Source organism: Opisthocomus hoazin, chromosome 6 (assembly GCF_030867145.1).
Source record: "Opisthocomus hoazin isolate bOpiHoa1 chromosome 6, bOpiHoa1.hap1, whole genome shotgun sequence".
Classification (NCBI taxonomy): Eukaryota; Metazoa; Chordata; class Aves; order Opisthocomiformes; family Opisthocomidae; genus Opisthocomus; species Opisthocomus hoazin.
Window position 1 is genome coordinate 7,822,162 of NC_134419.1, and position 26,134 is coordinate 7,848,295.

Consider the following 26,134-nt stretch of genomic DNA (forward strand, 5'->3'; position numbering starts at 1 on the left):
CTGCCCGAACATGCGCCGAGGCTCGGCGCCGCTTCACACCATGCGAGGTGGCTGCGGCTGCCGCCCGCGCCGGGGAGAAGCAGCAGCAGCACCAGCCCTCGGCTCCGGCCTCCCTTCCCGCGGCTTCTGGAGCGGGGGACGCCCTTCGCGACGCCTCCATGGACTCCCGCGCGGCCGGCAGCGGCGATGCCCGGTACGGGGCTGAGGCGGGCCGGGGGGGGGGGGGCCGCTGCCGCTGCCTCAGGCCGCGAGGGGCAGCGGGGTCTCTCCCGCCACAGCCAGCGCCTGCAGCCCCCGGCTGGGGTGGCCCCGGGAAGCCGCGCTGCCTCCCCCGAGGCTTGGCGAACCGTCCCGGAACCTCCCGGCGGGGAAGAGGGGGCGGCGGCGGCGGGAACGCCCGTCCCGGTGCCGGCCGAAGCCGCGGGTCTGGTCGGAGGAGGCGCCGGTGCCTCAGCGTGGGGGGAGGGCGGCTCGCCGCGGGCTGAAGCCTGTAAATCGAGTTTGGGACCTGCCTCAGTGGCTCCGGCCGGCTGCGGGGAGCCGGTGCCTGCCTGGCTTCTGCCCGCCCCGTCTCCGCGCTGCGCTCCCGGGGCCGAGCAAACGCCTCCGTCCGCCCGCGCCTCCGCTCGCCGGCCAGAACGGCGCAGAAACGGCTTGTTTTCGCACTTTCGGGCGCTTTTTTTTTTTTTTTTTCATTTCCTTGTTTGCGCTCGGACAAAAGCATTCGCTTCAGCTGCTCGCGTACCTGCGCTGCGGTCCGTCGGTAGCTGTGTGAGCGCCGGGCTCCGGGCGCTCCCTCAGCGCGGTGCGGGGTCTCAGACCGAGCCCTGCTCCCGCAGCCCCTGTTGGCGCAGCTCGCACCTGGGCAGGGGAGGGCTGGCGTCAGTTGCCCTCGTAAGTCCGCGCCCGCTCGCCCGGGCGAAGAGCCGCGGGTGGGCAACTTTCCGCTCTCCGTTCCGCCTGCGCGCTCCCGCTGCCCCTGAAGCACAGAAACTCCCAGTGCGTGCGTGCGAGCGAGTTGTTTCTTCAAAAGCTGAATCAGTGTGCAAATAACATTCTCCCCCGGTGGTGACAGCGGGTTAAATCTTAGACGTGGCTGCGTTAAAGGCCTGTTGGTGGGTTCCCTGTTTGACATCAGAATTTTGAAATAATCTGCTTCATAATCTGTGCAGGAGTAGAAACTCCTAAGATCGCTGTCGTTAGAGAGATCAGCAAACCATTTCTCTGCTTAGAAGAGTGGTAAAGAGTCCCTTCATGGGCTTCTTGTGAACTGTTGGAAGTGGTGTTTTGCTCTGTCTTTGCCTGTATGTTTTCCGTATCTCTTCAAGTTGAAAACAGCAAACATCAGCCTGAGACTTTAATCTGTCTGCAGAAACCATGATGGAAAACGTTGCCTGGATTTTTAGCTTCCCTGGAAGGGTTCAGAAAACGTGTAGATGTGGCACTTCAGGACATGGTTTAGCAGGCATGGTGGTGTTGGGGTGATGGTTGGACTTGAGGATCTTAGAGATCTTTTCCAAATCTCAATGATTCTATGATTTTATTATTATGTGAGCTGCACAGTTTCTTGATGGCATCTATATTAACGTTAGAGTTATTATATAGAGTAGAGGTAGGTGGTCTAGTGGCACTCAAAGCAGCAAAGTCCTGTAGGATTAAAAACCACAGAGTCTATTAGACCTGCTAATAATCCAAAATGACACACGTATTAGTATTTGTGATAGCCTTATACAATTTTGTTGCCATGTTCTCTCGATAACTCTTTAATGGACCAACAATATTTTTTTATAATTTATTTTGGGTTTTTTTTACTCTCCAGAATGGGAAGGTGGGCCATTTGTTTACAATAATGAATCTGAATGACGTCTGTAAATGACCTCCAGGTCTTGTGTTTCATTGACAGTAGCAGCAGCAAAGGCTGAGAGGTTGCAATTGTGACTGCATTGTGCTGCAGAAAGTTCTGAATGTACGGAAGGATATTTGCAAAAATGTTCAGAAGCAGGAAGGAGTTTGCTGAATTTTGAGATAGATTGGGCAGGTTGTCGCAAAAGTCAGACTGTGTTACTGAAGGTGCTGCAGAACTTGGTGCTGGGTCCTCATCGCCTTTCTGCAGCTCCATCTACTGGAACCAGCAGCCGTGTTCTAGTGCAGCATTGCACCGGGGCGTAAAGGGCTTCAGGTATTCCTGTTACTGTGCTACAAAATTTTGAAAACACATATATCAGGATTTCTGGGATATTTTTTTTAAAATATTATTATTTTCTTATTGTAATTCAAATTTTACTTCATATGCTTCTTTAAAACCCTGATGAAGCTCCTAGACAGTGTTTTCACAGGGTTGAGCTTGTGGTTTCTTAGGTTTCAGGTAGGTTTTGGGTGTAGACTGAAACTGTTAGCTCATAATTGGAGGACACGATGGTCTAGAGGACTGCTTGGAGCTGAAAACTAAATGCTAGGTTCTTTGAGTAGAGGGGACAGAAAATGACTCCTTGTTTTGCAGATTTTCAGCTTTTGTCTTCACTTTGATAATAAAACTTTAGGTCATCTTTTGTGGAAAAAACAGCTATCAGAAGAGTCTGAATGTTAGCATGATCATTCAGATATACTTAAGGGCTTGAACCTTGAATGAAAATCAGATAGAATGCAGTACTGAACTTGCATGTAATTTTATCTTTCTTTCTCTTTGGCTCTAACTAAAATTATCATCCTGAGCTGATGAAATTTTCTCACTATGTCTGTATCAAAGTTTTTGATTTGAATCAAACCATGTTTCCTTTCAGAAAGGGAAAAAAATGCCAATAAGATCTCAGACTGCTCTGACTCTGAGTTCTAAATCAGCCCTGCTTTTTTTGTGTCTTTTATCCTCGGGTAGCTTACTTGTTTTTGCACTCTGAAATGGAGAGAATAATGACTGCTTCTTGAAGCCATTGTACCCAAGAATAACTCTTCAAAATGGCTTTAGAAATACTGAGTGCCAAGAAGACTTGCTACTAGCACTTCTTTTCTGTTCTCAAGTATTGATTCAATCGGCAGGTTCAAGAGAGTTATAAAGACTATTGAAGTGGTATGCTTGAATTTTTATTTCATTGGAGAGAAGTGACATTGTTATTGGTCAAGGTACCATGAAGTATGCGTTGCAGATGACTTCTCAAATATGAAGTCAGTTTGTCGGAAGCTTTCAGGGAAACATAATCTGAAATTTCATGTAAAGCAATGATTAAAGACAAAGCAACAATCCCCTACTTGTTAAAGTATTTTGTGTGTCTTTTTTTTTTTTATGAGAGCCTAAAGTGCTGTTCAGCAATGGAACTGAAACAAAAGCATGATTTATTTTTTTTTTAAAGTTGCAGTAAAACACATTGCAGAGTAATTTCTTTTGAAAATGCTTAGGTTAGCTTCAATGGAAAAAAAAAACCCAAACCAAACAAAACCCAAAACCAAAGCAAGAAACATTTCAGCTCAGATTAAGCACTGCAAGAGAATGCCTTTTGGGCTGAAATGTGTATTTCATCCCTTCCATCTTTGTCACTACACTGAAGTCTGCAAGAAGTGAAGTATAAGTCAGCGTAAAAAAGTATAAACCAGATTTTACAAAATGCTGAAGTAAGATGCATAGGTAACTATTTTGTGACCAGTCTTTATTATTGCTAAATAATGCAGAATCCAACCAAAAGGGAAAATTGCGTAACATCCCTCCCTGAATTCTCACTGAATCTTATTTCAGGAATAATACAGACCTCTACCCTGATCTTGCAGTCCTTACAAAAACAAATCTCACAGATTTTGGCTGGCTTCTTACCATGAATGTGCCAGACATGAGTTTGCATTTTGTTTGGTGCTTTTTTTGGTGGTTTGCTGGGTACCTGTATGTGCTCAACACCATTGCAAGATAGTGGTCTAGTGCAGCTCTTGTCCATCTTTCATTAGTTTTAATATGAGCAGGATTAGACCTTTAAAAGTTGAGAGTGACTACATCAACTATGGTTGACCAGAGGCAGTAAAACTGTGAGAAGTTAGAGAATTTTGAGAAAAGAGCAAATGGGTATTGTAAGGTTGTCAAAAGATCTGAAGACTCTTAAAAACCATCAAAATGTCATGATATGAATCACATCTATCCTTTAATGTGACAAAGACTGTAGAGCATTAAAACTGAAATAGAAGAGCCGTTAAAATTTGCTGAGCATCAATACGAACTAATTTATGCTGAAAATTTACTCTTAATTGCCATGTTCCTGTAAATTTCTTTAATGCTGGATATATTTGTTTTCTTTTAATTTTGACCCTGTGTGAGCTAATTTTTTCTGTGTATATTCCAATAGGTTATTGCAGTTCCAGGGTGCTTGGGTTGATAATTTGTAATTTGCCAGACTGTATTGTTTGGGGTTGGGTTGGTTTTTTTTTCATTCTTTCTGGTGCAGGCAGTTCTGCTAACTGGGAGTAATCACCCACAATGGTGCATTTAGCCCTCCGTGAGCAGTCATGGCAGTACAGCATGGAAAGGGAACCGCAAAATTGACACCCAGTATTTTTTATTTGTCTGAACAAACCTATCGTAATGAATTTATTGCATTGTTTGCCTGTTCAAATACAGGATGGAAACGGTGAATGTAGCGCAACCAAGATCCTGCTTGGTGCAAGTTAAACAGTGGTGGATCCAAGGGCAGAGCGCAAGTCTACTGATTCCCTGGACTTTGTTCTGCTCGCTTGACTGCTTTGCCACATCGCTTGGTTTTTTGAGCTTTCCCTGAAACAGAAGGGCCGAAAGCTTGAGTATCCGCTTAGACAGAAGACCTGTGATACTGCCGAGGCATCAATAGCTTCGTGGTTTGAGAGCCAGGTTAGCTTCAGAAATAAACAGTGTCCTACTCCTTATATATACAACTTGAAGTACTGACTAAGATCTCCTGAATTCCAGAATTGCATCACTGTTGTGTCTCTATACAGAGTATTTGGAGAACGTGACTATTGAAACCGTTCCAATTGCTTTGTTGCTGTTAGAAGTACTGGCATTTCTGCAGCACCCAGGAGACGTAGTCACGGGCCAGAAACGTGTTCAAGAACGCAAAAGCTAAGTGCTGAGGTGTTACTAGCTTGGCACATATAACAGGAAAGGATATGGTAGAATTCATTTTCTTGCAGTAACTTATTTACTTTCGAATTATGAAGTTTCAGCATTGTCTGAAAACTGAATTGTAACAAATTATTGTGAGAACTGCTTACTGGCTGTCCTTTTCATGGTAATGAGAGCGCCGTTCATCTGAGATTATTTCTGATCTCATGTGGTTCTGGAATTGTTTGCAAAAGAGGAACAGAACTCTTCCCAAGTGATGTGCTTTTTGTTTTCTTTGAATGTAGAGATTTTTTCGGTCTCAGGCCAGAACATTTGTAACGCAGTGTTGCTCAAAGCAGCCATCTATTTACAAAAGTAGTAGTCATCAATTTGCAAATGACCTGGCAAACTTGAAAAGGCTGAAGGAAGTAACCCCAGGTCCTGGTATCTCGTAATGTCTCTGTGATTATCAAGCAAACAGAAAGTGGTGTCATGGCAAGAATTTCTGTATTTAGTGGTGATATTTTTGAAAACATGCAATGGGAAGGACACCCGGGTGTCAGTGACAGCACCTACCGTGCATGGTGGCCTGCGTATCAGCAAGCCAGGTTGCGTTCGTACGGTGGAGGTGTCTTGGATGGTTTTTTGTTATGAACTGGAATGCAGCCCTGAAATATGATTTGGGGCACGCCTCACATCTGTGGGTGGTTTGAAGTGTCAGCGCTGGTGACGCTTTGGTAGCCCAAGTGGCACAGTGTTAGCAGGGAGCAGTATGATTTTACTACTCCTTCCTCTCTGGAAAAAATGAAGCTGCTTTGGGCATGTGAGACCAATCTCTTTTTCAGTTTAATTTCATATAGAGGTTGTTTAAGAATTTATTACTTTTTTTTGCCTGACTGTGTGGCTAGAAGCAACCCTCTCTAAATCTCTTTGTAAACAGGAAGAGAATGTGATGCTGGTTGTTTTTCCTGTGTACGTAGTGAGCTTTCCACCATCGTAGCAGTAAGGTGTGCTGCCAAGAGTATGCGCTGTTGATGCAGGTAGCTTAAAACAGCCGCAAAAACATGTGTTGGCACAACCTAGTCCTTTCTACCAGCGCTGTGAGCGTTTGGGCTGCCTTTTAATAGCAGAAGATTGGCATTATCACGCAAAAATTAAAACTGTTGCTACACAGAGAGCCCTTGATATAAAGGGAGTAAAGGAGGCCAAAACAATGTATTGTCCAAATTGTTAAATATAAAATAAAATCAAGAGCAAATACTTAAAAATTACTTAGCAGGAAACTTTTAAGCTGAATTTGTTTTCCTTGCCTTAAATGTAGTAAGGCTGGGTCCCAAACCGTTTTCTGTGGCGTTGTAGCAGGAGGGTTTCAGTGGGAGAGCAGGACCAGAAGCCAGCTGTGCTGTAGAGGTAGTGATGTTGCTGTGATCCAGCCAGAACCCTACTACTCGCTAGAGCAGTTTTGTTGATGCTTCTGAGGAAGATGAAAGCAGCGTCAGTCATTACGGAGCCCCTGAGACAGAAGGTCCCTACCATGATTACGAAGATTCTGCTGTGAAACTTCTTTGGAATGGGAATATAATCTTTCCATTAGATGCTTTTCTTTGATCTTGCATCTCACTTGTTTTACGTGTTTGCGACTAGTCTATATTTGAGAAAGCACGGTGGGCTTCCACTTCTCCCTGCTCCACGAATCTCCTGACAACAGAGAAGAAAGTCAACTACTGAGTCACCAGCACTGGGTCTGCTCTGTGGTGGTTTCTCGTCAAGTAATGGTTTAGCTCAGCTGTGCTTGACTCCTAGCATTTTACTCTCTTCCTCCAAATTAAGTTACCCATGCACACTACCTCAGCTGACTTATGCAGATAATGTAGATTTGGCAGAGAAATGCATCCATATTTTAGGCTGTGACTGATTTAACTTCCTTTCAGTGTTTCACAGTGCTGAAGGAGCTCTTAGATTACTATTAAAAGCGTTACTATAAAGGCACAAGCTTCAGACTTACCTTTTTTTGCAGAGTTCTTTTTTGATAATTACTGAGGTGAAATGAATTGGTAGTTCAGCATTTTGCAGAATACAAGATTCAAGACCATTTTTTTGAAGGAAATCCGTAAAACTCAATGACAAATCATAAAGCATATCTGCTGCAAACTTATAGTAAGAAATCAGTCAATATCATGCACACAGTGAAATAAAATTTGTGCAGAAATGTGGTAACTCCCATGCTCAAAAAAGCCTTCCCCCGACCCTGCTTTTGCCCACGGAAAACATCATGATTTTTTACTTTTGAAAGTGCTTTACTTTTCATTAATACTAAGAAATTTAATTTTGCTTAGTTCTGTGGATTTTTTTTCAATATTCTGTTGTAAAAAGGTTTTGATGTTTAACTAAAAAGGGCATTGCCTAGGATTTAGATTAGAATTGCACTTCTGACTAGAGACGATGAGGATCCAGTAGAGTAAGGAGAGCAGGTCTTACTTTAAGTCAGAGGATACCCTGTAATTATGATTTGTGAAGCACCTCCAGTCATGGTCCCCGGGGCAGAGAACAATGATTTCATAAATAATAAAACCATAGTGAGGACCATATGACTGTCCTTGCAAGTCCTGCCACCAAAAAGCAAAAAAGGAAAGGAGCTTCTAGAACCAAGGGGGAAATGGCCTATGTTTGGAAATATTTCAGGTCTTAATTTTTTAGATTTATTTTCTTTAGTTAAAAGAAAACATTGATATATGTGAGGGAAGAGAGGTTGCATACTGAAAGTTACCTGAGTGTGTAATTATTAGTAGAGAAGTGATATTCAGATAAAACCTTACCAACTCAAGTCTTGAAGAATGTGGCAAAATCAGCCAGAGCCTTCACCATGCGGAGCTATAAAGTCCGTTTGGAGAAATACAGTATCAATTAGAACCTGTATGAACATCTAGTGAAACTGGTGAAGAATCTTTTCAGAGTAGCTCATGATCCTGCCACGGAAGCACCCCAGTTAATTTTAAGTTGTAAGCAGTAGTTACTCCCAACTGGGGAAAAAAAAACCCGGTAATGTCTTTTGTCTCCTGCTGTGGCGCAGGTACAGAGTGCTGTTACAAACATCTAATGGAGTCTTTAACGGGGCAGCCTGTGGATTTATTACAATAATTTTTATACCAAATGCAGGACAGGTTTTTCCTGTACAGGATGTCGTAAAAACAGCAAGAGATTTAATCAGGTATGTTAATGCCTTCAGAGTTATCTTCCTGAAATTATCCTTCGCTTATTTATTATTTTTGGGTCTTCCTTCAGCAGTCGATGTCTTCAGTATTGGTACTGCTTTGTGTAATCTAAAAAATAAGACCAGATACAGGAGAAAATAAATTTATTATTTTTAACATTAGATGCTTTTGGAGAAACTGACTTGGACAATTAAATCATAGCTGATCAACTTCTACTGTCCAGCTGTCAGAGTGAGAGGGGTGACTGTTCTTGCTGCTGGTGGCTGCCCTGCTTACATACAGGACCAGTACTGCTGATGTGCCAGCAAAGCAGTTTGGGAGCATACACTGTTTTATTTTGGGCAAAATCAGCCGGATGAGCTCACTCCATTGAATAAATTGTTTATGCCAACCCGTGTCATTTTGCATGGCGTTAAAGAGAGATTTTTACAAAGAACATGTGAAGGCTTGCTATGTCCCCAAATTTATAGTAACTGATGATAAGCAGCAGTTTGGCTGGTGGATTGAAGCCTGCTTTGCAGAGAAGCCTTGCTGGGGAGAAGTACTTTCTTGTCTCTTTTGCCTGTCTGCTTCTCACATTTGCAGCGATTAATGCCTCAGTTCTCCTGCGTGTCAGCTGGCCTCATTTGACTCTCCGTCCCAGCTCACAGGTTTCTGATGTGGTCCACTGCTGTGCAGTAATTTTTCTTGTTTCAGATCTGTAATTGCAGGGATATTTGACTTCTGACTAGTTTGTACTGAATGAAGGACAGCTGATGCTGCTGCTAATTTCAGGCAGGTCTGTAGATCAGAGATACGGCACCTTCCACCTTAGTAGTAAGTATCCAGTGACAGATGAACTTTGTGTGTCATGGACCAGCTTCGCCATCACACACTTGCAGGATGTTGTGGGTGAACTAGCGCTGCTCGTAAATCCCGTCGTATCATCCGCGATGACCAGTCGAGGGTGCCGTATCGCGGGCAGGCAGGCGCTGCCCGGCGCGGGCAGTGGGACTGTCGCTGCGAGCTGCTGAGGTGGCACTGGGCGCTGCGGGCAGGTGTTCGTGCCTCCGCGCGGAGCGTGCACGCAAATGATGATGTCAGAAAACACAAGAGATTTAGCAGAAAGGTAAGTGGCAGGGCACAGCGTTTTCCGTTTGGCTTACAGGCGGTTCTGAGCTTGCTGTTGAAAGCATGAGAGAACCCGCAGCCCGCTGAAGCATGACTAATCAGTTTGCGAAGATGCTTAGCACTTTAGAGTATTTCTTCCCTATTCTTAACAGCAACAGAGGACAATTTGTAGCATTTATGTATGGTGTGTAGTGTGTTTGGGTCTTAGGTCTGTTACTTGGGAGCTACATCAAATGTCAGGTTTCCTTGGAGCATGAGGAAGTATGCAACTTGTATTTTTGGTGCTGCTAGGGGTGGCACTGTGTTAATGATTCTTATTCCAGAAAAGATGCCAAATAATTAATACATCTTATTTGTGCTTCGAGCTTCAACAGTGGGTTTTTTTTTGTCATCTTTCTGTTTCAAAGGAATATTTTGAAAAGGTTTATTTGTATCAAATGGGGTAATTCTCCTCCATCACAAGAAACAATCAAGCAGAAAATCCAGGTGAAATGTTATTAGTCCAGATATTTTAAAACAGATGAGGATATGTTTTATGTTGTGTTAAATATGCTGTTTGATTCAGGGACACAGGTTTAAAAAAAGCAGGTAAGATTTTTAATACATGTAAACAATAATTGGCAAAGTTTTAATTATTAGAGTAAGTAAGGCTCAGAATAATTAGGCAGACATGATATTGCATATTGTATGAGACGGACGCCAAGACTTGATTAATCAATGTTTGCAAAGCACTTGGAGGGTCTCTTGGGTGCAGAAGGATTTGCAGTGTATGTGAAATGTGGTGACAACAGCCACTATAAACAGTGTCGTATAATGTTTCTCTCAGATTTATAATCCTGTTTATCATACATGTATATAATTATGCTCTTTTTTTCTTTGCAGTCATGGTTCTTAAAAACAAAACCAAAGGACTGGTGCAGTCAGTGGTTATTACTGATGCTATCTGTTTGTTCTGTGCTCCCCTGTCTTTTCCTTAAGACGGTACCAGGACTTTGCTTTCTGCTGCTCCTTTCAGCAGGCAATGTGTTGTGCCATTTTTTAAGGAAGAAATGTAGTTTCTAAGTCACAAGACAGTTCACATCTTTTAGAGCTATTGGAGTCAGGAATACAGTGAGGATTTCTCTGTATTTTGCTGGGGGAGCTTTTTCTTACAGACTTGCATGTGACACAGCAATGTAGTGTGGCTCTTTGATCATTAGATGCAGATGTTTCAACCGTCCTGCGGCCAGATTACCTTAACTTTGTTAGTGCAAGGCCTTATTGTTTCTTTTTTTGTCCTGCAGCTCTGGTAGTGATGAACTTGGGCCAAACTTATTCAGCTGGTCTGTATTATCCTGTTGCCAGTAACCCAAAGACCAGCTGAGAACCCCTGTCACAGGTCAGGCTGACATCTGAATGTTGTAAAGGAGAAAAGTACAGCCAGAGTAAGCTGCTGAGATAATCTTCTGACTTTAGGATGCAGCAGCATTTTTTTTGTTTGAGTACAGTTGCACTTCTTAGGGACAGTGATATTCCCAGGAGCATGCACAATGTGGAATTTTAACCCACCTGCAAGGCTGTAGTGGTCTACCGGTCAGGACCCATGCTGAACGTGAGCTGAACAAAAGCAGATGTTCCAGCAGCAGTCAATATAATAATCTGATGCAGTTTGGCAGTGTCTCATCCTTAAAGTGACAACATGATCGTAATGTCACTAGCCTGTAGTCTCTGTCAGCCTTATACACAGGTGTGCGTTGTCACCCAGTGCTTCTGTGTTCCTGATACTGGAGCTCATCAAATTGCCACACTCCCACATGGTAACTTCTGCATCTCCAGGCTCTCATTTACAGCACGTGCTGTTTATCTTATTTTCAGAAAGTACAAAACTTGAATTGCTGTCCACATGTCACAGAGTAAGAGCATAGTTAAAAAAAACAAAACCAAACAAAACAGCACAGACATCATGGAAGACACTTTCATTTTTCACAACCACTAGAAATGGAAGAGCAGCTTATACACGGGAATAAGGCTAGAACTGAAGATGAGGAGTTGAAACATAGCAGTAATGCCCCGGTAGAAGGGTAACAGACGTGCTGACTTTATTCTTTCTTCTGGCAGGTCACCTGCGTCAGACCTCAACATGTCATTGCGTGAGTGTATGGCAGCTCTGGATTTATTTCTTAACAACAAGTTCTCGGATGCTTTGGCTTCTTTACAAGCAAAGTAAGTTGGTTACTCTTACTAGTTTTCCTCTGTTTATTTGTCTTTGCTTCATCGTCTCTCAGGAGATTTGACTAGCCAGCTACTTCTCTGAACAGTTGGTAAGACTGCGTGGTTTTTGTTCAGAAGGGGTTGGTAAGTTAATGTGTTAAGTTTTGGGGAAGACAGAGTAAGTGCTTTACACTGGGGTGAGTAAATAACGAGGTGGATCAAAAGTAACTACAAAAAGTACTGAATTGTTGTCCAAAGAAATAACCCCTCAGATGTAGTACAGTATGTGAGATTCGTGCTCCTGGAAGAATAAAAACCATCCTCTGGCACTTCCCTCCCTCTCCCACTCCTTTCCCATATTTTTCTGCATAAGGTGGGAATTTGAGAATTTATAGTTTTGTGTCTAAATGAGCAAATGACCATGAATTGCCATGTTTGGAACACATTACTTCAGGTTTGATTTCTGTTGTTTGTTTGGGTTTTTTTTAGTTAACAACTTGCAGAAACTTTCTCACAGCTGATTTTGCAATTCAGTGTTGTGGTCATGCACTGTGTTTCCTAAATACATTGTGGCCCAGCATGTAATGAATGGCCCAGCTGCAAGCAGTGAGGTCATAAAATAGCTTCTAAAAATTGTTGTGTCTTTACAGTGTCCGTGATTTTTTCATACCCGGTCCTGAAGTTACCTGTGCTTGGCTTGTTGAAGGCTGTAGTAAATTTGCTTTTTTTTTTTCCTCCATATTTGCTCCATTTATTTCTGAGCAATCAGCCTTTGAGCATTGTGCCTTCTTTCAGGCCCCTGGAATATGAAACAAGTAAAATTCGTGGGTAAGGCAGTAGTGTGTGTTTGATATGCATCAGAGTAACTATAATGAATACTATGTATCTGCTTTGCTGAGGTATCAGCCTCAGTCTTTGATGCCAGATTCTGTAGCTTAGCCATGTAAGTACACTCTGTGAAATACATTCATGATAAATTGTAGGCTCAGATGTATTTATAATACTGGCTTTATTCACAGAAGTGTTCTTTAGTGTTTATATATCAGCAGAAGATATCGTAAAAATGGTAAGAAGAGTAACTGTGTTTTCGTTAAATACTGACAGTAAAGCCCCTGTGCCCATCTGGAAATGCTTACTCAGTGCTTAGTATAAAGTAGGGAGATGCTTTATTGAAGGGGGTTTCCAAAACACTGCAAAAGCTAGTGAGGATGTGGGGGTGTTTTTTTCTATAAATCCATTTTTGTTCTATTGCATATGGTTTTCATTCAGTTATTGTTGGGCCCTGCAGAACGTCTTTCATGAGCTGATACTCTGGATTTGTACCTGACTGTATTCCACATTGCAAAACCATTTTGAAACTGATTTTTCTTGTTAGCCTGTTGTTATGAGGAGGCCCTTATTCCTATTGTCCTTTGGCAATGAGGGAAATACAGACTTACAGTCTTTGCGAGTGTTGCACAGAACCAGGATGCTAAATTTCCCCACAGATTTCTGTTATGGCACACTCCATCTCTTTAGGGAATGACAAGAGTTGTAGAGTGGGCACATATGGTAATACTGAGTATTTTCTTTAGGAGTCATCAGTTCCTCACTGTTGCCTTTTAGCGTGCTAAGATTTGAAATTGATTTTCACAGTCCATAAACATACTATCTTTGTTTAAAGAAATACTTTTCAGTTGTTACATGATGGTAAAGAATTTCATATTATAGATTTTGCAGCTTTACCACTTATGTTGTAGGACGTAGTCTGCTCTGTATTACTTAATTGCAGATTCACTAAATTACTCACATTTGGCTTCCACAAGAAGTGTATTTTCAGCTGATTTGTACCATGTGTAACTGAGAGCAGATTTGGCAATGTGTGAGAGTTAAAATCGGAAGATCTTTCCTAGCAGCTTAAAAATAAATATCTGAGCATGATGTCTAGACTTGTGTTGAGATAAAGCTCTTTTTTTCCTGTTAGAAAAGCAAATCCATCATAAAGAGACCTCATTTCGTAAAAAAAATCATCTGGCATTTTTGCTTTGTTACCAAACTTGTTTCTTCAGCTACCTCTTAGGTTTTAGAGTCAGTTTTCTTTATTATCATTAACAATCATTGTAAAATAGTGGACTCTAGTTATCTTGTGGTTTCTGCAGTAAGTTTAATTAGATTAATCTTTTATATGGAGTGTTCTCTTAGAATTCTTTAAGAAATTCCTTAAATTCAGTCACCAAATGCAGCAGTGGTTTCCAATATGTAACATTTTAACTGTGACAATCAGTGACACTGAAACTGTCTGGTCACTGGAGTGGGGAAAAAAATCTCATCTTCCTCCTCAACCTCAAGATACATACAGGAAATTGATTAAAAGCTGACTAGATTTCAGCCCTCATGTAATTGTATACAGATACTCATAAATGAAAGAGTTGATTCTGATGAGGTGTCCCCTTCCCCAAGACAAATGTTTAGTATTTTAATAATTATCCTGAAGGAAAGCATGATATAGTCACCTGATAAGTTTGCTGATGTCAAATCACTTGGGAAAATGGTAAATAATAGAAATGAATTGATGACACAGAGTAATCTGGATCATTGAATGAGCTGCGACACATCTGTGTTGCTGCTTGCAGTATCACAAGAACAGTATGAGAACAATTCATTCCGGGCAATTGACTTTATTCTGAAAATAGTCTCCAAAAAGCACTTGGTGGTGGTTGTGGAATGTTAGTTCTAGAATGACTGTTTGAAAGGTAAGTTCAATCCTTTGATGTTGGGAGCGTCTCGGGTAGGTATGACTAGATGGTGTTACTGCTTCGCTAGTTACTTGTGAAACTGATTCTAATAGTGTAGTTCTGTGGTACATATTTACTATTGCTGGAATTTTTAATAGAAACCCAATTTACACTATTAAATGTTATCTTCTGTATGCTGATCTTTAGAAAGTTTAAAGAGGTTACTAGGGAATGGAAGCCTTTTGTAATGGCTGTCTTCATGGTGTGGTGAAATGTTCTTGCCCTTGTAGAACAAAAGCAAACATGAGGTTGTTCAGTGGGGTGGAGGGGCTTTCTCTGGGAACTGATCTAACAAAGATGGTGTGATCCTCAGACTGAGAGTGGTGAAGGGGTGAGGGGAAGCACCTGGAGGTAGAGTGAAGCTCTAGACAGCGGTTGGATAAAGGTGATGTACAGCTCTGCAGAAAGCTTGAGTTAGCTATTATTGTAAAGAATGTCAAGAAAGTGAAGAAGATAATTATTTCTAGGGTTTTTTTATCTTTTTATGCCTGGAGTCTGGAGGAACACAACTTTTATAGTCTTTGTAAATAAATACGTTGCTGCCAAAACCTGATTTAACTGTTGGTTTCACCTCCTAGCTGGAAGAACTTAATAGATTATGAATTTTGGAGAATGGCTTAGATCAAAAGGCTCAGGGGTACTCTTGTTGAACTGCACATTTTTTCGCTTAGACCAGACTTAGACTATTCTAGCAGCTTGTGGTAACCGAGGAACCAGGCTGGGTGGTTGATTAGAATGGTCTTTTCTAGTTGTATACTTAATGTTAGGAGGGGAGTTTTCATAGGAAACAGGTTTTTATTGGAAAATGTCAGTTCATCAAAACAGAGCCTTTCTATGGAAGCCCATGCAAAAGGGCTAGTGGATTCTTTGGACATTGGGTGGAACTTCTGATCAAAGATGAGGAAAGCCTTGAGGCCCTGTGTGACCCCATTGTCCTGATGCAGTTTTGGTTTGGGTCCCTCTCGCTCTTGGGTGCCCCTGGGTGAATGGACTGTTGGCTGGTCTGCGGAGGGACTTTCTCACTCTGTGCTGCTGGATTTGTTTCGCTCATTACAAGCATCTTGCTACCAAATCAGGGCACAAACTTGAGCCTGGGGTTTCTGTAACCTGGTGATGCATGTCCTGCCTGCTGGATTACTGTAAAGGGATCCACAAAAAGATTTTGGGCACTGTGTTTTTTGCAAAAAATATGAGCGCCTGGGTAAATTCTGAGGTCAAAACAAGGCAAGCTTTTTGATTTTTATACTTCAGCTGGAGGGGAAAGCTGTTGCAGTCCTCACTTAGGTACTTGGTTTCAAGCAGAAATAAAAGTGTTCTCCATCATCTTGCAAGAAAGGGCAGTGCTACAAGATGATCATGATTGCGCCGTAGCTGGAGAACAGGCATGTGGCAGAACTCCATAAGTGCCTAAAGATATTACTTATAATCCTCTTATTCAGCCATGTGATACCAACTACTGGGATAAGTCATTAATCATAATGTTAGTTGTATTTATGTCATAAAGGCTTGTTAACTCCAACAATGTCCTGGAGAAAGTGCTGCTGAAGAATCAGAAGAAGAAGAAAAAAAGCTATCAAGATTCATTCTATATCCATCCATATAAAATGCTGGCCTGAAAACTTCTGGCAATCTGCCAGGATGTAACTGGCAACTTTAATTGTACGGTTAGTATAAATGACAGAGAGAAGCATTACATTTGGTTGCATTTCTACCCGCCTCCCAGCCCCTGAAAAAAACAGAGTAAATGTTAGTGTTGATAAATACCAGTTGACTAACGATAAACATTAATTATTACCTCCTTTAAAATATTAGAAGCAAAATAGATGAGACCATTGATGAGGGCAGGAGTGATACGGTATCAGAAGCAAATTACTGGAGAGGGAAATCCCTCTTTACCACGTATGTGTGAAAAGTATCAATTTTCCTTCTAGTGCAGTGAATTTAGTCTTTATCTGCTTTGATTTTGAAAGCAAATTTCTAAAATTTTGGAAGGGGACTATGTTAGTGCCTTCCCTGTGCTTTGAATTTGAACCTTTTGAAGGGTTTTGTTGTAGTAAATATGAGATGAAGTGTGTTTCTCTGCGCCCACTGATGCTGATGAGTAATCAAATGAACAGGAACACTTCATCAGGCTGGCATTTTATAGTATGCTCATTTTCTTGCTACTTTGCATGATGAGTCTACTGAAAAAATCGTGATACAGGAGGCCAAGACAGAGCTGTCCTGATTTCACTGGATTTTAAACAAATTTCTCCACTATCTGTCTGTTCTTATTCGTGCTGGAGATGAGATGGATGTTAGCATAGTCTGGGGCTCATAGTACTTATGGTTGTAGGTGATTTCCCCAAATGGCTTTTATGCTAGGTTGCTTTAGAGCAGCTTGTTAGCTAACCTGTGGACATGGTGATGGCAACTAGGAATTAAGGACAGCCACAAAGCACAGACTGCAGTGAGGCTGAAAGATGTACACTGCAGATTTCTTCAGTACAGCCCCCCTGCTCTGTGCCGTGTGTATTGGAAAAGGTAGCCCTCCGTTGTCTTTATGAAGGTTGGCAGGGGAAGCACCAGATACTGGGTGATGCTGGCTGTGCCAGTGCTAGGTATTGTTTTAATCCCTAGATCTCAAAAAATACATATACAAAGAAAGTTAGGATCGTATCATCGCTTGTATTTTTCTTTGGTGGTTTTAATGCGTAATGTCATTGAGAGGGGATTACTTTAGATGTAGACAAGGTTATTTTCTGGCTCTGTGAAACACTAACCAAAGATTGGGGACTCCTCAGGATACTTAAGGATGTTTTACTCCATTGAGCAAAAGAATTAATGCATAATAATGTATGAATTGTTAGAAAACTTAAAGGGATCCAGGTCACCACAATGAGTTATTAGATCATTGATTAATGTAGGATTGTCTAAAGTTATCCTTAAAATTATCTTTCCATTCAATCCAGGTATCAAAACCTGGGGAAGCAAGAAAATTTCCAGGGGAGAAATTAAATGGATTGAGGTGTCTTTAAAGTTTGGCTTTTCCCCTTAAAACCGCTGAATCAGAGTGGCTGAGGTTGGAAGGGACCTCTGGAGGTCACCTGCTCAAGCAGGGCCACCTAGACACACTTTCCTAGGACTGTGTCCCATGTCTTTTGAACATCTCCAAGGATACAGACTTCACATGCTCTCTGGACAACCTGTGCCAGTGCTTGGTCATCCGGATAGTAAAAAAGTCTTTCCTGACATTCAGTTTGTGCCCATTGCCTCTGGTCCTGTCAGTAGGTACCTCGCTCCATCCTGTTTGCATCCTCCCTTATCCTCCCTTCAGGTATTTCGGTACATTATAGGAGCCCCTGAGCTTTCTCTGCTCCAGGCAGAACAGTCCCAGCTCTCTCAGCCTTTCCTCATAGCAGAGATGTTCCAGCCCCTTAATCATCCTCCTTGCCCTTCACTGGACTTTCTCAAGGGCGTCCAGGTACTGAGGAGCCCAGAACTGGACGCAGAGCTCCAGGGGGTCCTCAACAGTGCTGAGCAGAGGGGAAGGATCACCTCCCTCGACCTGCCGGCAGCAACACTCCTAACGCAGCCCGGGGTACCATTAGCCTGATTTGCAGCAAGGGCACGTTGCTGGCACACCACTTGCTCCTTAGCAGAAGAAGAAAACTAAGTGACTCATTTTGAGAAACAAACACCTGAAGTACATGTATTAAGAAAAGGTGTACTGAGGGTGGAGATTTTGTTGAAAGGATGTCCTTGTTTGACTGCAAGTATTTTTGAATATTCCCTGCCATATAGAACTACCTGATCCATTCTAAAAGTGTAAACAATTGAAATAGCAATTGATGCTCTTTAGCAGTATTTGCCTAAGTCATGCTGTGGATTAGCAAGGTCAACAGAGAGTTTCTGTGGCAGGAATTCATCTGAGCTTGCCCTTTAACGTATTTCCCAAGTCATCTTTACTGGACCTCTAGGCCTGAAGATATTTTGATTCATTTGCAGAGGATTGTACCGTACATAGGTACTGGCTGAATGCTGTAAATTCAAACCCTTCTTCCTGCCAGAGGAAAGATGCTGGCAATGGTTACAGGTAGGAGTTAATTGTTTTCCTTGTGCTAATGCCAAAATTTTTGGCTTACTGTAAAAGAGGCACCATCTGAAATCCCACAGAAGAATATTTAAGTTGAACAAATTGTGGCGGAAGGTTGGCAGAAACAGAGGAGGAAGAAGCTGTAATGGTTGGTGTAGACTGGAATGCTTCTGGAGGGAAGATCTGTTTGAAGAAGATTCTACTTCGGCCATAGTTGTAGTATTGTGTTACTTATCTCCGTGAGTCTGTCCTGAGTAACTGTCCCAAACCAGAAGAATATCTGGATTTATGTTGTGTGTTGTAGTATTCATGAGATACTCCATTAGAAAAAACCCCATGATTCTATGGTCCCTGAATGGTTAGCAATGTGGTTAATTCCTGCGCTTCGTTAAGTGTGTTAAACACCTACCTTTGGCTCACAATTGGAACGTTTAGCACAGTTACTGAAACTGGAGCTGTAGATGTGATTTCCTTTAAAAATCTCAGTGTATTAGCATTTCTTGATTATTTCACATATCCTTTATGTTTGATTTTTAGTTTATTTAGACCTAGTTCTCATCAGACTAGTGAGTTTCTGGAACTGGTTTTGTATTTATTTTTTAAAATTAATAATAAATCAGCTGTGCTTTGCATCTGGTGTTTTCTTGCAGAACTAAAGACAGTATGTATCATGCACTGACTTACGCCACCATATTGGAAATGCAAGCTATGATGACATTTGATCCTCAGGACATACTGAATGCAGGAAACACAATGAAGGAAGCTCAAGCCACCTGCCAAAAGTAAGTGTGGAGCAACTCAGCCAATAAATAGTCTGTTCATGGGAAAGTTTTGGAAGCCACACAGGTTAAAAAAGGATATGTGATTTCATAGAATTTGTACAAATACTGAGGTTGGAAGGGACATCGGGAGGTCATCTACTCCAGCCTCCTGCTTAAAGGGAGGGTCAGTTACAAGGAGGTCAGACCACACAACATAGCGTTTTCAGCAGTCTGGTCCTCACAGCATCAGTTGACTGCAAGATCTGATTTTTCGTGTCAGTTTGATTCTTGTCCAATCTGTAGCCCCGCTTCTGTAGTGTCTGGAAGTTGTTTGCCATTTACAGACACTGCAGAATCTTCCTGTTTGTTGATGGCTGTCTTTGAGTCAGCTATGCTCCGGCTTCTGTACACACATGCATGCACACACTCAAAATAAATTAAAAAGCGCTATTATCCCCTGCCTTCATCAAGACCGATTTCCACACATGAAGGGTAAAAGACGGATCCCAGGAGGACCGTGCTGACAAAGTTCTGTATGGAATACGCTGAAGTCTGTGTATGTGGTAAGAGGACAGAGGGTTGGTGAGCGCTGGAAGTGCGTGAGTGACTGTAGAGGTGCCCAGCTGAAAGGTAGCGTTCTCTGTTGTTGATGCTCCGTGTTCAAAGTGACCAAACTGACTTCTCTGCAGATTTAGGAAGAAATCTACGGTAGCTGATTCTATCAACAACCTTGTCCACAGACAAAGCCTTGAACACTTTACTGAAGGTAACATTATCTCTAATATGCATAATGTTTTCGTCTTTTTTTTTTTTTTCTGCAGTTTGAATTATGTGGAATTATTCACCCAGCATGTTTTTGCAGATTGTGAGTTCACTGACAAAATCACTGATTTGGCGTTTGCTGGATCAGTGTTTTGGCAATTGCTGTCTTGCCACATCCATCTACCTGTTTTTGTTGAGTGCTGACTCAGCATTTTAAAAAAAATTACTGGGTAAAGAAATGCCTAGGAAGAAGTATTAAAATGCCTAGAAAGGTTCTAGATTGAGGAATTTCTGGAAAGCACCAGAGAAATTCCTGGAAAATTTCTGTAACTGTGTGTCATTTCTGTCAGGAGTTACTTCAGTAGTCTGGGACTGAAACACTGCGGCAAATCTGGAAAGTATTTTTCTCAGTTTGAGCTTTGTGATCTTATTCCTATATTAATTGTCTGAGTGTTTTTTAGTTGCTTTTTGTCTGATTGATTCGTTTTCTTCCCCTCTCCATGTGACAATAGAGGAAATCCATGCAGAAATTTGCTATGCTGAATGTTTACTTCAGAGAGCAGCACTCACATTCCTCCAGGTATGGATTCCTGTGTGACTCTTTAGGGGAAAAAAAGCACAAACCATACAGGTTTATTTTCTTAAAAGTAATGAAAAGGTAGAAGGCCCTAATTGACCTAACGATGTAAGACTCTTTCATCTGGATTAAATGTGGATTTTATCTGCACTATCTGCTGATGAGATAGTAGACTGTTTTGTTATCCCTCATGATTATCTAAAAGTGCTTATCTCAATGCGCGTAGCACCGAATCCCCTGTGACGCCCTTCTCCAGTCCCTTTTGCATGTGTGAAATGAAACCGCAGCAAGCACCAATTTTCAAATGCTGTGTGTTGGATATCAGATTTGGAAAAAAAAAAGAGAAGAGATGGTCATTGAACCTGTGCTATGCTGAAGTGCAAGTGAGATTTTTGTTTGTCAGGCTGGTATTTGCTTTCCCAAGGCTGCTTCCTCACTTGTTTGTTCTTGAACAGCTATTATGGTCTGCATTGCTTTTAGGCTTCACATGTGCCATTTGCTGAACAGTGCTGCCTGTCTTTAAAAGAAGGGGAGCTGTCCCTCTTCAGTGAATTTTAACTGTCTGTACTAATAAAGATTGATTTGTTTGATGGATCCACATTAGTAATACTTACCAGGGCTCCAGCTTGCAATTTAAATTGTTAATCATAGTTGGAATAGCTGATTTTTTCTTCTTGATTTGACTGTAGTTGCTATATGACAGTGGGCCTCTTCATCTATGCAGAGGGGATAATAAAAGTCACATTCACAAAGGGCTTCTGCTTCTTGGCTCAAAGGTGCTGATGGAGAATGAAATGCAGGTGGTGATTTTATAGTGTTTGGGAGTTGCCAGATGGGCTCTGATTTATGTTGCTGATGATAGTTTATGAACCGTGTAGCCTTTTTCAGTGATCTGCCATGCCCCTCTGCTAGAAACTACTGCTGCATAGCAAAACTAGTAGTCAGAGTAGCTTCTGCTGAAGGTTTTTAGAGTGCTGATGATGATCACTTTATGGCAAGATGCTGGATTTTTGAATGGCTGAGGTGTAGCTACCTATTTCCATATGCCTGCTGCTTTAGGATGAGTAGTCTCTGGCACTGGAGACAGTTTGGGTGGTATCTGAAGCTATGGAAGCGAGGCTTTTCAGAACATCTCCATCATGCCTGTAAGAAAGGAGTGTTTATGCAGTGTCTCTTGGTTTTAAGCACTATTTTTGCAGGTATCTGTTTTTAAAAATGTTTATATATACATGAGGAGTATAAGAGTAAGAAAACAGTTTCTTGTCCTTCTCTGCACAAAGAATGCATGTTCATTTGCTTCCTCTTCTGTGTTTGATATTTCATGAACACATGAACTGGTTTTAAAAATTAAACAAAGGCACTTGGTTCCAACAACTATTGAAGTGGGTTGGTTTTAATGCTTAATGTAAATGGCCAAACGCGGTTGTAAACACATAAAAATTAGTCTCAGGATTTTTCAGGGGCTGGGCTATTCTCACGTTGGTTACCTCTGTTGTTGGTATCACGAGTATTCTGGATTTAAACATTTTAAAACCATCTTCTTTCTTCTTGCCATTTTCCATTCAAAGGAAAATACAACTGAATCTTTACATATGGTTAGGTACGCTGTACCCCACGCCCTTCTGTTGTCAATCAAAACCTAACTTTTTCTACAAATAAAAACAGGGTTGCATTTCTCTGTGGTTATTTTGTTGGCACATGATTAGGATTCAAGTCTCTGTGGATATATCATCAGGAATTACATGTTCATTTATGATAATTGAGGACAGAAACTATGCACCACTCTTGATAATATTGCTTAAGAATGACCGTCAAGGACACAGGATAGTGGTGATGTTGGAGGCTGCAGGAGTAAGCCCCTGCCATTCAGTTCAGGCCACTGGGCTTCCTATACTAGCTCATAGAAAGCAGAGTCTGGAAGAAGTTGAATTGTAACTTTGAATTATCTTTCTGACTTACAGGAGGATGGGAGGCTCTTTGAGGCAGGTTCTGTCTCTTTGTTTACATATTGATGAGCACATTTGGGCCCTATTTCCTTAACAACACAGTAAAACAACCAAATTTTCATCTAATCTATGCTCTTTTCGCCACAGTGCTTCATACAGCCGCTTAAAATGCCATCACAGAAAAATGATTGGCTAAAACACATGTAGTCTTCCTATCTCAAAGTAATAGCAGATATCAGAACAAACTAGAATGACAGATTATATATGATGAGTGAGGTAAGGAACTGCCACCGGGAAGTTATGAGAGAGTTCTCTCTTTGGGCTACAACTGTAAACTAATGGTCCCCCAGATACACTTTGCTGTAAGTTCTCAGTTCGTTGTAGCTTGTAATGTAGGATGGATCTCATAGATACTTGAATATTCAGATGAGAAAGAGAATATCCTGCATAACTTTATTTACCCTGCTTCCATTTTAGGATGTGAAACTGTATTCTGTAGACTCCTGAGGACAGGCAGTTATTTGTGCCTGGTTCTGAGCCAGGAAGTGTTCAGATCTTAACTGTGCTGAAGGACAAATGAGAGAAAGCTATATTCTGAAAGAGGGACAAATGCATGTGCCTTAGTTGCCATTCGTTAGCTTAGTCCTTGTGGTCACTGATGCAAATTCAGATGGTCCAAAGGTCAGAGAGGCTAAACTAATCACAGAAGGCATCAAAATAAAGTGTATATGTCTGAACACAGTAAAAATACTTTAATATAAAAAGGAAATCCTAAATCCATGTATTGTTTCTCAGAGACTTCTATTGTCTATGTCATGATCGTTATGTTCAAGGCATGTGTTCATCTCAAGAAGACAAAAGCTCTTTATAATGCTTGTAAATTCATACTGCTAATGTGTTCCCTTTCCAACAGGATGAGAATATGGTTAGCTTCATAAAAGGAGGCATTAAAGTCCGCAACAGTTACCAAACATACAGGTGAGTCAGGGTGATGATGTGATTTGGTGTACCCTTCCAGTAAAAAGTGCTGCTGGTTGGATTGTCCAGTTCACAAATTAATTACTGTTGTATTTATTGCAACCTTGATTATGGGCCTCATGTCTATAGCCTTTCTTAGCCAACACAAGTTCCTCCTTCGCATAAAGAAGGACGCTGATATGAACGTAGTGGACCCTAACCCTGTTAACTCCCAAGGTTTGCACACTTCAAATGCTGTCTTTTGAAATTATGTCAAAATATAACTGTTCTAAATGATGTAGTACTCATTGTGTCTGCATAGCACAATTGGGAGGTCTCGCAGTCTTTAGGCGTATGAAATGGCATTTCTTTATGGTTCTAGCTGCAGCTTTTTGGAACATTCAAAACCGGTACCTGAAGCACAATTCCGTAACTAATGCATGAAACTGAAACAAAATTAAGAGACGATAAACTGAAGAGCGTGCAATGGAAAGTATAAATGGCTTCAAAGAAACATTACGCGTATTTCCAGGAAATAGGTTTATAGGGGCTAGTTAGCATAGTAGAACAGGTGCAGTCTCTCCATGTCATGAAGTCCCTGAACAGTCAGTTCCTAGAGGATGCTTTTCCAAGCATATGCCACAGTCTTTGTGGAATATTTGGTTAGCTGGGCTTTTAATCTTGTTAAAGATGGCAGTTGTTCTGCTCTAAAGAGAAAGTGCATGCTATTGAAAATGGTAAGCAAGGTTGCTTATCTGAACTCACAGTATGTCCATTATTTAGTGTCTATAAGCCAAAAACATCTGCTCAAGCAGATTTCTGTTCATCCAGGAAATTACGGAGAGCTACTTTCAACACATGCAAAAGGTTTTGAAGCATAGTAGTAAATACTAAAAATTATGTTAAAATGTACAGCATGGGAAGCATACTCAGTTGTGCCTCAATAAATTAAGATCCGCTCTAGTATATGTAAAAACAAAGTGTTATGAATCTAGTAGCTCTTAGGTGGTCTTCTTCAGAAGAATGCTAGTAACAGCTTGTTTATTGCCAAACCATTTATTTTAACAAAGGGAAAGTCTGTATGTGAGATTGGCAGTTAGGATTTTTGTACTGTACCTTTGTAGGAAGAAGTGATTTTTTGTAGTTTTGGTGAGACCGTGGTGCAACAGGTTGCAGAGAAAACAATGAAATATGGAAATGAGACTTTATTTGCTTTGATTGATCAGTATTTCCTACAACATAGTTTCTGATACAAAAAGCCATCTTTCCTTTCCCTGCTATCAGCTGCTTGATAATCCACACAACAGCAACCCTGAAAAGACAGAAGGAGTAAATATTGCAAAGGTGCAGTTTTTAAAACTCTCAGGGAGGAAAGGTTAACATACACTGTAGAAAAGATGGAATTAAATGAAAGAATAATTCAGAATGAAACATTTGCTTATTGTCAGCGAATAAAATATATCAGGAAACTTTCACCATAGTGCAGACTTATATGAATAATTTAAAAAAGTGAAAGCTAAATGTGCATCATATTTTATTTTAGAACTTTAAATTTGGACTCAGAACAGCCACAAAAAGTCACGTGTCTAGCAGACACAAACCAGCACCCAGTCCAGGTTCTGCAGAAGTATACTGAAAGGCAGCGATGATAGTGTCCACATTTGTGTGGGTTGAAGGCAACTCTAAATGCAGGTCCATTGTAAAGACTGCAATTACAATGAGTAGTCCTGTATCTGTTGGCAGCAGCCAGCAGACAAAAACATGGCAGCCTGAACACAAATACGTGGCTGCCATTAAAACAGTGCTTTTCTTCTCCTGGTAATTAACAAATGAAACTAAAACAACAGCATGAAGAACACATAGGTATGGAAAGCTTGGAGACAAAGCAGTTTCAAATCCATCTGGATTACACAGGGAAATAAAGGGACACTACTGAGTTGAGGTCTATGAACGTTAGAAAAATAAGTGAAAAGTAATTTCTGATATACTTACCCATTTTAGACTATTTCTTACTATTGTCTTCTCCCATATATAACAAAATGTTCTTTTGAATGAACATGCACAAAAAGGGGATGCCTAATCCAAGGATTGGTGAAACGCAAATCAAATTTGTTAATTTAAATTTAACTCTCCTGCACTGCCTCATCATCTCTTTTTGCAGTAGTAAAGGTTGGTGTTGCTCCCAACAGCCATGCTTCAAACATTTTCAGGCCGAAATGTGGTTACAAGATGACTCTGTCTGTTTGGCAGGAATTCATCTCCAGGACTTCATCTTTTTGAATTGACAGTAATGTGACAGAAGTGGTTTGTTGATAAATCCAACAAAATGTTGTAGATGATGTTCACCTGGGGGAGGTGACAAATTGACCTTTTTTGAACTACTGTGTAGTTCAAGGCATTTCGATTACTTTCTTACAGAATGGTGGTTAATCTTTGTATTTGATGACAATATAACAAAATCTTGTGCATTTTCAGGGAGCTGGACAGCCTTATACAGTCTCCACACTATGTCAAAGGAGAGAACCATCTGCATTTTGAGGGAGGTGTAAAACTTGGAGTTGGAGCATTTAATCTGGTACGTACCAACAGTTCTTCTCTTGTGCTGAAGTCGCACAACATCCCAAAAATGTTGACTTAAATACCTGAGAAGTTCCACTGACATCAGTGTTACTAATCATACGGTTAAAGTTAGGTACGTGCACTGACGCTTGCAGGATCCC

At 41.2% G+C, this 26,134-nt stretch overlaps 1 protein-coding gene across 2 annotated transcripts in view; it reads left to right on the forward strand.

Annotated features, from left to right (window-relative positions):
* TTC39A (tetratricopeptide repeat domain 39A) overlaps positions 1 to 26,134 on the forward strand; it is a 210,724-nt gene continuing 184,590 nt past the window's right edge. For both annotated transcript variants that reach the window (XR_012764384.1, XM_075424515.1), the window contains exons 1-7: positions 1 to 193; positions 11,470 to 11,574; positions 19,062 to 19,193; positions 19,862 to 19,938; positions 20,447 to 20,514; positions 23,371 to 23,435; positions 25,890 to 25,989. Coding sequence is in view for 1 of the 2 variants with exons in the window: in XM_075424515.1 (XP_075280630.1) it covers positions 159 to 193; positions 11,470 to 11,574; positions 19,062 to 19,193; positions 19,862 to 19,938; positions 20,447 to 20,514; positions 23,371 to 23,435; positions 25,890 to 25,989 (582 nt within the window). In the remaining variant the exon portion in view is untranslated. The remainder of the gene's footprint in view (positions 194 to 11,469; positions 11,575 to 19,061; positions 19,194 to 19,861; positions 19,939 to 20,446; positions 20,515 to 23,370; positions 23,436 to 25,889; positions 25,990 to 26,134) is intronic.